This window comes from Scleropages formosus, chromosome 1 (assembly GCF_900964775.1).
Source record: "Scleropages formosus chromosome 1, fSclFor1.1, whole genome shotgun sequence".
Classification (NCBI taxonomy): domain Eukaryota; kingdom Metazoa; phylum Chordata; class Actinopteri; order Osteoglossiformes; family Osteoglossidae; genus Scleropages; species Scleropages formosus.
The window spans coordinates 18572261-18587710 of record NC_041806.1 but is presented as its reverse complement, the minus strand read 5'-3'; the positions used below and the strand labels follow the sequence as shown (position 1 = coordinate 18587710).

At 38.9% G+C, this 15450-nt stretch overlaps 1 protein-coding gene across 6 annotated transcripts in view; it reads right to left on the bottom strand.

Annotated features, from left to right (window-relative positions):
• Nucleotides 1–15450, bottom strand: part of LOC108922314 (neurexin-3b-like) — a 370501-nt gene that overhangs the window by 50981 nt on the left and 304070 nt on the right. For 2 of the 6 annotated variants that reach the window (XM_018732376.2, XM_018732374.2), the window contains one exon: nt 399–488. The exons of the other annotated variants lie outside the window; for them this stretch is intronic. In XM_018732376.2, coding sequence (XP_018587892.1) covers nt 399–488 — 90 coding nt within the window. The remainder of the gene's footprint in view (nt 1–398; nt 489–15450) is intronic. 6 annotated transcript variants of the gene reach the window in all.

Here is a 15450-nt window from a genome sequence, read left to right as displayed (position 1 = left end):
AAATCTTACTCATGTGGACACTTTCACATTGTCCTTATTAATAGTTCTGCACAGACACACAGTCAGTCGATTGTTCTGATATAATTAAGACAATGGCTATATAGTGTTTATGAGGTAAAACGGGTATAGGCACACTAGAAAATGCACTTATACATGTTTTCATGCATTTCATGCATTTCTCTTAGACTATATTTCAAGAAGCCCAGTTCCTTGAAATGAACAAAATGCAACAGAAAATTTTAAGAAAAATAGGAACCAAAATTGACCTAAATCCGGATTATACCAACTGCACTTGATTTTAATGAGCTTCTTTTTTAAGCAGCAGAAGAAAATGAAACAAACAAAAAAATGCATACATTGTATAACTAATAGGAGAAAGTAAGATTCATCACGGTTACCTTTCTCTTGTAGCCATTCTTCTACTGGGCGGGTATATTTGAATGTGATTTTCTTATTAGTCGTTTGAGAACGCTCAATGTCGCTGCTGCCTTTGAAGTTTAAAAAACATCTTAAAACAATTGTCAGTCGCAACAGTAACACGTTCCATTTAGACATTATTTAAAACACTTTTAGTAATTTTTTTAAAAGATGTTAGAATTTATTATGATTGTCAGTATCTTTTGTTTGAAGACATGAACAAAAACTCTACAGTGAACTGCCATCAGTTATGTAGTTTGAAAAAATGTAATTCCACAGTGCAAAAAATTCTAACATTGCAAGAATGTAGTCTATGTAATAAAATGTTATAGTATATTAGTTTGGTTTAGAAGTTTTCATGGAAAAAAAAAAAAAAAAACATGTTATTGGTAAATATTTTTTTATTCATCATAAGTCTGAGTGAATAAAATATGTACGTGATATAGTCAGTAAGTTCTAACACTCTGTGATGCTGCTGTAGTTGTAATAGAGCTGTTGTGCCATTACATGTAACACAGATGCACTGATGGCTTTCAACCATAGCAGCATCATGTAGTGCCCAGTCTTGGAACTTACTGTCTGTACTATGTATTTCATTAACTAAACGCTAATTTAAATTCAATTCATACGTAGATATACTGTGGATGCATAGACTGAGAGCTAAATTTATTCTGGCATTAAAATCCCTGAACTGCTCCATTGGACAGCACAAGCATTTCTTTCCAGCAGATGAAATGAAAATCTGTGTCATGATAATATTACAGCAAATTCTAAAAGAGATAAAAACTGGGAATTTAACATTCCAGTGAAATGTATGGAATGATACCAGAAATTAAATTCATTTAATCTTAACTGCTAAAAATCATGACAGGGGACATGAATATATGAGATATTGCAACCCATGTATTGTCACTGTATTTCATGACCAAACATCATTGGCAACTGGGTCAGACTTTTCCAAACTAGCTAAATCAACTAATACAACAATTTTCTCCAGTACATAGGAGGTATAATTCCTGGACAGAAACCAAGACCTATTAACAACATTCTTTTATGACAGTCAGTAATGATGTTTTTTTTTTCCATTTAGCAGATTATTATTTCCTTCTGCACAGTTAAAGATTGTTGCTTTTTGCTTTAAAGGCCATAGCAAATCACAATGGCAAGTTCACCTCTACTACATTTACATGTATTTATTTAGCAGATCCTTTTTGTCAAAGCAACATACATCTTAGAAAAATACATCAAGAGAAAGAAACTTAGATGCTGATGCAGGAAGGTATACCCATGAATAGTCAATTTCCAATCACAAAACTGTAAACCATTTACGTTGCACAAGTAGCTGAGTAAAAGCCTCTAATTGTACAACTTCATGTACAGCTCTTCTCGTCACTCTGTGAACACAGACAAGTTAGCATGGCAGTGAATGGTGCAGAATTAAGGACAAAGTTTTTTTCTTTTTTTTAGTGGCATGGACTCAAGTGGTATATTTGTGAAGCACGTTTTGTTGTACAAGAACTCTTAGATTTGTATAGCTGTTGGAATACACCAGTTTAGGGAAATGGTTTTGGGACTAATGATTAATGGTTTCAAGTCCCAGGAACAGGATATGAGTTAGCATTGTTCAGTTTAGCTAAGAGGAATTCTGTTTTTGTTTTCTCTCTGGGCTAGGAGCTGTCATATACTACCTATGGTAGACATGACATGCCATTCCACTCCACTCTACTTCAGGGACTTGCATTGTTGGAACTACACTCCACTGGGTATGGACCATGCTCCTCTGGAAGCAATCCTTTGGTTGAGAGAAAGTAATAGATTTTGGCAGCATGTCATCAGAAGAAGAAATAATGGATCGATTACATGGAATAAAGGGCGGTGGAAGACATCCCATACCTAAGAAGAAGTCATCCATTGTATTCCGCAGACTGCAAACTCTTATTTTTCTGGAGAAATGTGAACACACATACACCAAGTATGGTTTAGCATCAACCGTACTTCAGTCATGTATTTCAAGAAGCAAAGAGAGGGAGGGAAACAATTATGCTGATTTAAAGGCTATTGGAGGGGTTCCTTTCTTTTTTCGAAGGCAGCTACTTCTTCAAAGCTGGCAGTTAGTGAACGTCAAAAGCAAGCGTGGGCTCAAGCGAGAGCAAACGAGCCTCAAAAGATCGAGGGGTTAATCGGAACATGACCTGCTGCCTTTGATCCAGGTTATATGCGGAGCAAGACTTCTCTTGGCATGAGATGACACGTAACTTTCCCAAATGCCTTGTGGACTTCAATGTGCCACGATCGATCCTCATGCAACAGGACACATTGTGAAAGGCTGTAATCATCTGTTTCGAAGGTAATTCACAATAAGGAACACAAATATTTGATTTAGTCTTCATATATTTGAAAAACAAAATAACTACTCAAATTACGAAATTCTCCAAAATATAATGCTAATTGTTCCAGGTTTATTCTTTTGTTCAAAGTGGTGCACTGTTTAAGCTGTTTGTATATCTAGCTGATATATTACTGGGACATTTACATTAGATACATTTATCCAATGCGTTTCTCCAAGCAACTTACAATGTTAACCTACCTACAATTGTTCACCCATCTGTACAACTGGGTTACTTTACCAGAGCAGTTTCAGGGAAAGTACCATGCTCAAGGGTACTACAGCGGGAGGTGAGATTCGTACTGTGACCGTAAGGCCCAAAAGCAGGAGCTCAAACCACTACGCTACCAGCTGACCACCAATTGGACAATTTGGATTGAATAACTTGCTCATATCAAAGGGACCTCCTGCAAGACAACATCCTGTAACTTTCATGCTCAGTCTCTTTCCCATATAACCTGTAAACCTCTAAAGTGAGTTCTGTCGAACTGTTTATCATGAATATGGGCCAATACCCACCAGAGCCTCAAGGACTCTTTTCCAGTTACGAACAGCCCCAGGGGATTGGATGTCTCCTAAAATGAGCCCGGCAAATCAGCACTGGCACCTTCTTCAGATGCCATTAATCTATCATGCTGATCATTGCTATGGCAACCCTGCTCCACACTCTGTATTCCAGTTTTATGCAGTTCTGACTCTCTTTTTCAAGACATATGCATGGATTTCATGTCACCTGCAACACTCAATGCACTTTTACCTGTTTGTGGACACAGTCTAATAAAGGCAGCAAAATTGAAAGGTTTCTGTAGATGTGCTGAATGGATTAATTACAACACATTTCTGTAGGGAAAGGATGATCCACTGGTTTCGACAGACACATACATTGCATGGGCCGAGCAACTTAAGATACGCTAAAATGTGCCTATGCTATTTTCAATCCAAAAAAAAATGCATGTCACTAAAAGCGGCATTCAGCAAGAACCTGCAGGCCCTTACATCTCTTCTGGAGCATTAGCTGACACCCACACTTTATCCAAAAAAGCTATTACTGCAATGTAAATCCCTTTATTGTCAGTGAATGGATAGAAGACAAGCTAAGGATGTGAGTATAGAGTACATTGTAAATTGCTTATTTAAAAATAAAGTCTTTTTACTTGAGGTGTCCTCTTTTGAATTATTGCTGTTGCAAAATGTTTAATAAAAAACTGACAATTTCTAAGAATTCAGAGGAATATGGACATATCAAACATCAAAGTTTACCAAAGCCATGTCAACAGTAGTCACTTTTTCCTTTCTCATTTGATATGAATTGATGTAACGCTCATAATATTTATTAATTTGTTTTTAGTACTGTGAGAGAATATGGGTTTGATCCCTTCACAGGCTGTTGGGAGTTTGCATGTTCTCCCCATGTCTGCGTGGGAGTGCTCTGATCCCCCCCTGGAGACAATGACCAAAGACATGCAGTTCAGGTGGACTGGCAGTGCTAAATGGCTCGTGGTGTGTGTAAGCGGGTCAGTGGCATTGTGTGTGGCTACCCTGCAATGTACTGTCATCCTAACTCATGTGTACCCCCCCCCCCCCCCCAGCCATGTGTCCAACCCTTCTGGGACAGGCTCTGGTTCACTACGATGCTGCTCAGAAGAAACAATGATTGAAACTGGATGGATGGATTTATTCCTGTTCTATTCGTTTAGATATTTGGTTAAGTAATGTGTAAATGAATGTACATACAGTATATGTATTGTAATGACCCGCCTTACCGAGAGTTTGGATGGGAAATGTGTTGACTGTAAATAGTTGGATTGTGGGTAAAATGTAATTAAAGTGTTCAATCACTGGAGGGATTTTCAGGGAAAATAACGGGGTGACAGTGTTTCCCAGTGAGAAGGGAAGAAATCCTGGGAGTGCTGAGCAGGCTGATTTAAGGTGTAGGTCCTTCAGGAAAAGGGGTCCTCAGACCGAGAGCATTATTTCTCTGTGTGCTGGTGTTCTAATAAAATGTTCATCATGAATGCTGCCTGTACATCCTTCTTTGCCCATCTGAACTCAGAACGCTGCGTGGCACAATATGTTTTTCTACAGGGGTGTCATGCAATATATGTTGCTACAACTACAGTGAATATTCTTCTGGGATTAATAAAGTTCCATGCATTGTTTTCATGCATTAAAGTTTCATGCACACAGTGCAATGTAGACAGTGTTGAGAGAATCCAGTACAAAAACAAAGGGCCAGAGCACTGCCTTATTTTCAGAGCAAGAGCATATTTGTTTGTGTATCATGCAAGGAATATATACTAAGAAGAGAAGAAAAGCACTAACTAGGCAAAGAGTGGCAGTGTAGAGCTACAGTGAGTAGTAGAGCTACAGTAAGTAGCATGCCTCATGCGACTACCACCTGGGCTCTGCAAATGTTGACTTAGTCTGTGTGGCATTTGCATGATCTCTCTGTGTTGTAGTAGATTCATCTGCATGCTCCAGTTTCCTCCTGCAGTGCAAAGACATACAGGATGTTCCAGGTGAACTGGTAGAACTGAAGTGCTCGTAATGTGTGAAGATATGAGTGCATTCAATTATCCTGCAATGGACTGGAACCCCATGTCACTTGTTCCCTAGACCTGTGCCCAGTGTTTCTAGGTTATACTCAACATCTCTGTGACCCTTCCTCAGGATGTGTGGTGGTCAGTAGTGTGAGTGCACAAAGAATGTCTCTCCATGTTTCCTTCACAAATGCTGAAGCCCATCCTCTTGAACAACCACCATGAACCATCACATGTGGACAAAGGGGATCCTGCAATGATTAGTCATTTGAACAAGTTGCTGTTGACAGGAAGAAAGGACTGCTGCTGAATAACTACTTCAAAGAAGTATTGTTATAACCTATCAATCACATACTCATGTCGTGTTTTCACTTGTCAGTCCACACTGTGGCAATTAAAATCCTTTAATGCAATTATCAAGATTAATTAAGAAGGAATATAGAAAAAAAAATTCTTGCGGAGTCAAGGTCACGTCTGTGTAAGGAATGTTAAACTACAGCAGTGATGACATTTTTCTCATGAAAAGGATGGGTTGTTTTCTCACTTTTCTTCTGTCTAAAATGTTCAGTTCTTCTGTGTGCAAGACAGGAACAGCAATACCAAACATAAAATGAAATCCTTCATCATTTCACACAAATAACATACTGTGTTTTATAAGCTATTGTTTAACTGTGTGTGTCTTGTTTTTAACAATATCCCAAACAGTTATTAACAGCTTGCATAACAGAAACAATTAAAGCAATAGAAAATAATGCTTCTCTAAGAGATTTAATAAATAATTTTTTTTCATAAATTTTTACTGACAGCAATTAGGTAATTTAGTATAATTTGCATATTTGAATTGCAAACTGATTTTTGCTTCTGTTTGCTTCTGTTTGCATACCTAAAATGATGCTGAACTGAGAAGACTGAGGGGCAGCATTATTCTCTGTGATCTAATCTCAGTTTTGCTCCACCTTTTCAACTAAAACCAACTCGTGAAGCGACACTTTGATTAATGTGGCCTCATGTGCTACTTTAATAATTACGTGGGTAATCCAGTTGTACTCATAGAGTCATGTTTCCCACGTGTGTGTCTCTTGCACACAAAGAACTCCTGAATGCCCCATAGCAGGCTCTAAATTTGGTTGCAGGTTCTGGTTATTAACAAGAACATAGTTATTTGTCCTCTTGGAATCCTTCAAGACAATGAAATGGGCAGCAGTTATCATTCATCTGGGCATCTGCACCGGTTATATTTAATGGTAGGATTTGGCTGGCCGCCTCTACTGAAAGCTTATCTCCTTCCAACCACTGGAGATGTCTAAGAACAGGAGATTTTGCTTCCGATATGAGTAATTGTATTGCGCTTGTTGAACACAAGACAATCTATCTCATCCCCAAGAAATCATTACCTTAAATCCTGAATGATAAGAGCCTAGGACACTGGAAATCATCCGGTGCCCTTGCGTGTGCAGCACTATAGCTTCATTTGTTACGTGTACAAAGAAAGTGGTTATAATGCTGGACACTTGGTGAATCTGTGTGTGGGTTGGACCACAGGGTTTCACCAAAATGGTGGTGCTAGTCACCCAAATCAAGCAGGAAATGTTCCTATAATAACCCTTTTTAAATATTGCACATGGAAATCTGTGGAGTCCATTGAATCTATGTTTGGTGAAATGGAGACTTGATAAAGGAAAATGTTTTGAAATAACTCCAAAAGAAGAGGAGCTTGTTACACATCATCCACTGAGACAGGCAAGTCACAAAAATCACCTTCAGACACCCATCTGAAATTTGCATGCTTCGCAAGAGCCAAATGGCAAAAAGTGGACCTTTTCAAAGCCATAGAGGAGCAGGGATACTTCATCTGACCCTTGGAATAATTTTAATGCATAGTGAAGTCAAAGAGAAGGGCCTAAACTCATCTAAAGGACTGAAAACAGCTATTTTTGATCCTAGTTACATACTACCTGGGTGGAAAAAGTTTGAGGCTGAAATATACAAGGACACTCATTACCGACCAATCTTAAATCCTTCTGAATAAACCCCTGTGACCTCTGTATATCAGACTTGCATCTGATACTATCTTTCAGTTACAGAACATTGAGAAAATGAAACATAGGTATACAAAACATAAGCTGAACCTAAGCTCTGATCTTTATTGCTGAACAATTGGTTCCTGTCATTATGTTTCATTTCCCACCACTAAACGAGGCACTAAATGCAAGACAAGACGTACAAAGACCTGATGCGTGTCATTTACTGATTTCATATTTTCAATGCTACAGATTCTCCAGCTGCTCTGAGAGGGAGAGAAAAAAAAGTGTCAATGATAAAAGGAAACATCGGTTTGCATCTTTTAATTGCATTTGCATTGCATTTAGCAGATGAATTGCACTGGAGAGCTCTCTACTCCTTCGTAGTTTAACGTGAACCCCTGACTTGGGCTTGTGGATGATGGTGGAACTGAAGCAGGATTTAGTTAAACCCGACTCTTGGAGAGTGTCCGGCATGGGTGAAGTGGCATGAGTTCAACATCAGTAACATGGTTTGACTGTATGAAATGTTGTACAGCACTCAAGTGGGACAAAGAGACAAAGTCCTTCAAAAATCTGGGATGAGCACTTATAGTGTTACAAAGGCTAAGCAGGCTCCAAAGAAAAGACTTAGAACTGGCGATTGATGGAATTCCTACCATTATACTAGACAGTTAAAAAATGACACAGAATTAAGAAACCCTACATATCAAAGTGGTGTTCATGTAGTTTGTTGTCTTCTCAATAATACTGTGCTTGTGGAGACCATTCAGAGAACTTTTCATATGAGGAAACACAGAAGTCACTATGTCATTTTTTTTTTTTTTTTAAGGCAGTATATGCTGGATTTTTTTCCTTGAGCACCCCCCATGGTCAATATGCACATAAAGACACATACAGCCAGATCTGCTTGCCTCCGTATTCAACCAGAACATGATTTCTAACTTCAGTATGATGTTCTGTTAAATTTCTTACCAGCTGAAGGCATATTCATTTAATTTGAATAGACACGTGTGGAAAGATTTATATTATACTTCATACTGAGGCATGAGAAAGGAAAGGAGTGAAAAAAATGCTGTTCAAAGTCCAAATACATGCAGTGTAAGTCACCTTGGTGAATAAGATATATGGGCTCATAACACTACATAGAGCTCACTGGAAGTCGCTTTGGAGAAAAGTGTCTGCTAAATAAATAAATGTAAATGTAAATGTAAATACAATTGCCTTTTTTTCTAGATGCTAGGGACTGTACTGTCAGGGTATATACTAGATAAACTTGGACTTCTTAAATCATATATAGGTATGTTTGTCATTTAATCTACACATAAGTAGAGAAGGATTCAAAGACCCATGGAAACTATATGGTTTTATATATTAAATGTAGCTTTTTTTTGACATTTTTGCTTTTTTGCCTTTTTACAATGGGATGCCATCACTTCATGCATGCTCAGTTGGCAGTGCACAAACATACCTGACAGTGATAATAGAAATGCCAGCATCAAAAAACATATACTCATGTATTCATGCTTTCAGATATGTCACATTAATCCTACAGAAGGGCAATTCTTATCTAATCTCTTTTATGAGATGTGTATGTCTGCGGAAAAGTTGCTGGCAAGGACAATATCTCAGATTGATTCTCAATCATCACACGTCATTGCTAGCAGTTCCTAAAAATACTCTTATGTTGCTGTGGGACTTCTGAGAGTGCTCTGCAATCTATACATCTAATGATATTCATTCAAAGTAGTTAAGGAGCTGAAATGATCAAGAGTATGTTGCCAGTAGTTCCTCTCATATTGGTACACATTTTTGCCCTTTCCCAGTCCATTTCTGGCCTTATTTCTCCCTTACATTTCTCCTGCCTGCCTGCCCTATATCACTCTTTCACATACCAGATTCCTGAAGATTCCACTTAGTTATTTTTTGTCTTTTAGTAATTCTATTGACCTCTCCCTCCAAATGGAGAGAGGGAAATGCAAATATACAGGTTATGGGGCACTTCCCCAGTAGTTATAACAGTAATTAAAAATAAATAAATAAATTTTTTAAAAAAAAAAGAAAAAAACTCAAACACTGATACTGTCCTGCAGTACCTGAAGGTCCTCACTGTTTGTTTACAACATTTAAATATTGTATCAGACATAATTTGACATGCCTTTGTAGTTTATGGAATACAGTCAATTATTTTCACCTCACGTCTGAGGTTGAGATTTCCGCCCACCAGCTGTTATGTACTACACTCACTCATCAGAATAGCTGCCAAAGGCAGAAAGGGATAAAAAGCTGCTTATTCTTCTTCCAGGTTCCAGGGTTGTGGTAGAGGCATCATAACTGAAAGGGATTTTGTAAGTAACGACAGGTGGAACATCTTAAATCAATTTCCCCATGCACACAAGTTGTCATGAAATGGAGCAGTGTAGTGGATAAAGGAAAGCAAAAGGGAAGATAAACTAAAATACTTTATATACTTGTATAGTAAGACATCTAAAGTGCACTGTATCATCATATTACCATGCAAAGTAATTCAGCTGCTCATATCTAGAACTCTGTGAAATGTACTTCCAATCATAATACACATGCTATGAAGCACGTAATATTAGTTATGCATTAGTTCTCTGGACATGTTCATCACTCCATTCATTCATCCATTTAAAGATGTGTTATGGTTCTTTGAAAATAATAGTTGGAATGTATTTTTAAAAACATGCATTCTTAAACTATGGCATGCAGATATTTTTCAGTATCATTATTTTTGTACATTTTGTTACAGTTATTTTATAGGTTTTATTCTTCTTTTGTGGATAGATGAGAATACAACTGTACTTCTGCTACTGTGCTGATCTTACAGAGTACTACGTATTATATGAGAAACGTGTATCTTAAGCTTGCAGCACTGAGCTGCTTCTCAGCTGACTTTAAAGTAGAGCTGAAGGATCTGGTGAGTGTTCTCCCATACGATTTGCAAAAGTCCATCAGATTGCTGTCAGCTTCATCAACAACTAAAGCAAGATGGCTGGCCAAAAAAATGGATGGACAAATGTGTGACAAGGCGTACATTTGGGAGCAGCTTGGGGTAAATCCCAAACTGAAGCATTTACTCTATGACATTTTTCTTTCTTTTTTTTTCTTAAATAAAAAATGGCAGAATGGGGTTTTTTTTTTGTTTTTTTTTTTTTTTTTTTGGAAAAACAGTACATCCAGGTTTACATGATGGTTCCAATTGTTTTTCATGCACTAATATAAAATAAATAAAATATAAAATAAGCAACTGTACTGACTTTTTTTGGGAAAAAAAGCTTATGCTATATTTTATTATATCAGGCCATCTGAGATAAACAAAAGCTTTCATTTATTATTACAATCAAGTTCACACCAGGTCTTTCACATGAACACTATAACAGCATATTCTTTGACCCTTAGGAGGACACTGGTCTACCTTGAGGCAGCCCATGGTAGCAATGCACTAACTCAAAAAGGCAACCATGGAAATGCACAACAACCATGTTCACCATGCATCCCATACTTAATTGACCTTATTTGACCTAGGAAAACCAGACAACGGTCCTATGACTTCTAGATGAGTACTATTGACGGAGTCAGGTTTAAACCCATTGTCCCAACTGACTACAAAGAGATCAGCACAGCATAGCACAACATAAAATATATCTCCCAGTACACTCACATTCCGACATTCTTTTATTATAGGACACATTCTCTTTTATAAGCTGTTGGAAAAAAGGGTCCATAACACAGTCAGCAGGACTACCAAGAGATACTCTAGGTCCTACAAGTGTATCTGTTGAGGGTCCCTGTCTTGACAGCCCATGACATCCTGCTACCCTTCAACCTGGCTTTTATGCCAGTGGCAACAGAATAGGGGGGTAGTCCTGTCCCAGCTGAGAGCAAAAGCAGAACAGAATATACCTATTATAGAAGGTCATTGAACAAGGACAAGTGGCACCGCTGTGCAGCAGGCATAAGCTGCTCTCTGTAGCTCTGCCATAAATAATTCTCCCTTTATCTCAGCAGCTTTTACTTCAGTTGGTGGGGCTGCTTCGCCACCCACCATTGGTTGATGAGCTTAAAGCAGCCTGGGGGACAGGTAGCAAGGTGTTAAGAACAGCTGTGGTTTTACAGTAATGCAAAAATGGGCCTTTTAATGTCAACCTGACCGGAGCAATCTAGCTGTGACAAAAGTGTTACAGGCACATGACCACCTGCTCCACGACAGTCACGTGTCACAACATGAACATGGTTGGGATCGTCTGGATACAGGATGTGACCTTGCAAAGAAAAAGACTGCATAACGTGAGGACAACTCTTTTAGGTGGGATTGTTTGTTTAAAGGACATGAGGTTTTTGGCCTGTTTCATGATAATTAACTCTTTCATTTGTTTGGATTTTTTTTCTGATGAAATTGAACACTTAAACATCGAATTTCCTGAAGATACAGTGAAAGTGCTGCAATTTATGGAATTTAGTATATTTTTCACGTGAATGGAGGAACCTGAGTGATGTCAGAACAACAATGGTATGGTTGTCAAGACCCGCCCTTGTCTGCTGAATTACGATGGCCAGCTGCTGTCATAATTCAGTTTAGAAGGGGCAGGTCGCTGTGAGTTTTCTATGGATCTGGCCTGAAGACTTGGGAGGTGCTTTATTACAGTGGTGTTGAAAAGAGCAGCTGGAATACAAAGGCTTTGGGGGTTTTTGGTTTTCTTATTGTAGCTGCCGAAAAGAGTTTGGTTTAAGATAAAAAAGTTTTGCTCAACGTCCAAGTGTCCTGCTCCTTGGTCCTACCTTGTGGCTGTCTTGGCCCCAGACCCGGTCATACAGACTAGTGAGGACTTGGAGCACACAAGCCACGATGGGTTTTACTAAGCCTGGGCACTGTCAGCTTATTGCACAGGGGGAGTTGGGGCTTTCCTAGGTGGTCATGGAAGGACATGACCTGTGCTCTGTCTCTGGAAGGACTAAATGGATCCTGACGGCATTAAAAGCTAAAAGATTCCTGTGACCTCATTCAGTGAGCAAGGTCATTTTAATACTGAATGCAAATACCCATTTGGCATTAAAGCAAAGTCTGTTGTGAACAATGAAATGTGATGGTTTGCTAATGTGTTTCATACTTGTTTGTGCTCTTCATACATTTCAGGTTATATGCAATACTGAGCCACTGCTTTGGGGTGACCAGACAGCCAGAGCCCGAAAAACTAGCTCAGAATCCTTGGCTCGATTCCAGAATTCCTCAGTTGAACACTTTAAAACTGTCCTCTAAGGTAAAGATCCTGAGCCTGGGTACAGAGCTTCCAAACGTATGGACTTTCAAAAAAACTTCTCACAGATGAAAACATTTTTTGTTTTTTTTTTTTTTTGTCAGGGGACAATACCTGACATACCAGTTCAAATTGTGTGCTAAAACATTTAAGGTTATGTGACAGATGACGACCACAAACAGTAAGCATTGCCTTAAGTACGGTATCTCAAAAGAGTGGAGGAGGAGGAGGAAAAGAAGTAAGCACAAGATGTGTATGATCCTCTGCTTTCTGCATCTGCCAGTTTTGGGTTTGTCAGGAAGTATTGCCTCTCCATTACCTTCCAGCTCCAACATGATGTGCAATTTCTATTTGTACTCAAGTGTAAATAGGACACAACTTTATTTGTTTTTCTTTATTAGATTTACATTTATTCATTTAGCTGACACTTTTTCTCCAAAACAACTTGCAATATTAGTCTTCCTAGAGTTATTTACCTATTTGTACAGCTCTGTAACTTTACTGAAGCAATTTAGGGAAAGTACCTTGCTCAAGGACTTGAGGTAAGATTCAAACCTGTGACTTTTAGGGCCAAAGGCAGCAGCTCTAACTACTATGCTACCAGTTATACCAAACCTTATAAATGTGCTTTAATTGCTTATTGTTATACTTGTGTTGGATGCTAGTGAATTTCACATTATGTACCCAGGCACATGCACAAGTTGTTCCGGCTCATCGCAGGAAGTTTCTCTCGGCCCCCTCGATGTCCCCAATTTACTGAAGGGGAAAGAGAGAAACTTCACTGTGCCGCTCTGTTCCATTTCAAAAACTCTGCTGTTGCCTCCCTCTGGGCCATCTACGTGTTCTGGGACATCCCAGCCCGCACAGTTTTCCAGCATACTGACAGTTACATTACACTTATTAATTTAGTACACAATTTTTTTCAAAATGACATTTCACAACAGTGTAGTTGACAACAGATGAGCAGTTACAAATGCAGATGTTCAACTCTTGAAGTACAGTCACTTAGTCCACTATTTTTACCAATGCACTTTTCAGAAAAAGTTTCATATAGCATTGATGACAAGCCCGTTGCTCTCTCTATGTCACATACACATACACATACACACACACACATTGACTGAAACCACTTGTCCAAAGCGAGGAGAGCAGCAAGCTAGAGCCTAACCCGGCAACACAGGGCGTAGGGCTGGAGGGGGAGGTGAGACACCCAGGACAGGATGCCAGTCCGTCACAAGGCACCCCAAGCGGGACTCGAACCCCAGACCCGCCAGAGAGCAGGACGCGTCCCCGTTTACAAAATCTATCCTCGGATTTATTCCTAGCTCCTACTGTAGTACCTTTAAGCATGTAGCGCTGCTGTCTCACAGTGCCTGGGTGGTGAGAGGGAGCATGGGTTTGATCCCCACTCAGTCTGTGTGGAGTTTGCATGTTGTCTGCGTGGCTTTCCTCCGGGTTTCCTCCCACAGTCCAAAGACATGCTGTTCAGGTTTCCAATAGTGTGTGAGTGACACAGAGAGAGTTTGTTCCACTGATGTATGCATGGATGAGCAACCCATTGTAAGTAGTGTATCTAGCAGTGTAAGTCACCTTGGTGAATAAGGTGTGTGGGCTGGTAACACTACATAGTATCCATTGTAAGTTGCTTTGGAGAAAATCGTCTGCTACATAAATAAATGTAAAATTATAATGAGCCAACAGTGCCAATCAGGCCAATCTCAGTGCCAATAAAATTTGCAGGTTAAAAAACTGGTGGTGTAATGGTTACTGCTATTGTCTTAGGAGTCAAAAGGTGCAGGTTTGACTCTTGCCTCTGACTTTAGTACCATTGAGCAAAAGGTAGTCACTTTAAATTGCTCCAGTAAAACTATCTAGGTTTGCAAGGCGGTAAATAATTGTGAACTTAACATTATAAGTTGCTTTGGAGAAAAGTGTCAAATCAATGTAGGTTGGGGAGCAACTGTACTTGTAATTTCACTTAAGCCATGTAAACTCTGCTGAAAGACTGATTACAATAGCGATATGAGTTATCTGAATGATGAAAAATTGAAAATGAAGTAAATTCTGAAATACATACCTAAACCAGCAGAATATGACTACAATGTGTATTATTGTAATAAAAGGTTACCTAAAAAATGTTTTATATTGCTCTTTTTGACATGTACGGGTGGAAAAAAAGACACATTGAAGTTCTGAAAATGTATGAATATTACAATTCTGTGCACAGGGATTACACATCGAATCTGTAATGGCAGCCAGACATTGACAGCATTAGAACTGAAAGCTGAAGACAATCTCAACGTGACTGAAGAGAGTGTGGGAGGTCCCCAAAGGGCTTTCACATCACTCGCCTACACACAAGAGTACAGTGACAAAACACTCCCTTTTTCATCTTCAGACTAACCTACACACAAAATTGACTGTCTTGACTAAGCAAATCGCTGAATTAGTCCCGTCTGCAGAACCTTCCTTCCAGACAAATCTACTAAATGTTCACCAGGGCTAAAGTGATCACACTCGTGTGAAGCTGGTGTATATATTTCTTTTCAAACAAATGCCAGTCTTAAAATGGAACTGTAAACATGCTTTCCTTGGAAATAGTGACACCACAAATATGTGCATGAAACACAACAGTAATAAACAAATCATAAGCATGGGAGCCAAATGCAGAAACAAAGATTAGAAGGACATGTCTGGTCAGAAACTTTCTTGGTCAGACAATAAAAAGACTGAGAGTCTATTTAAAGCCGAATTTATGTTCGAAAATAAAGATGTTCTGCAACGTTTCGATGGTTTTCTGCTAAAAT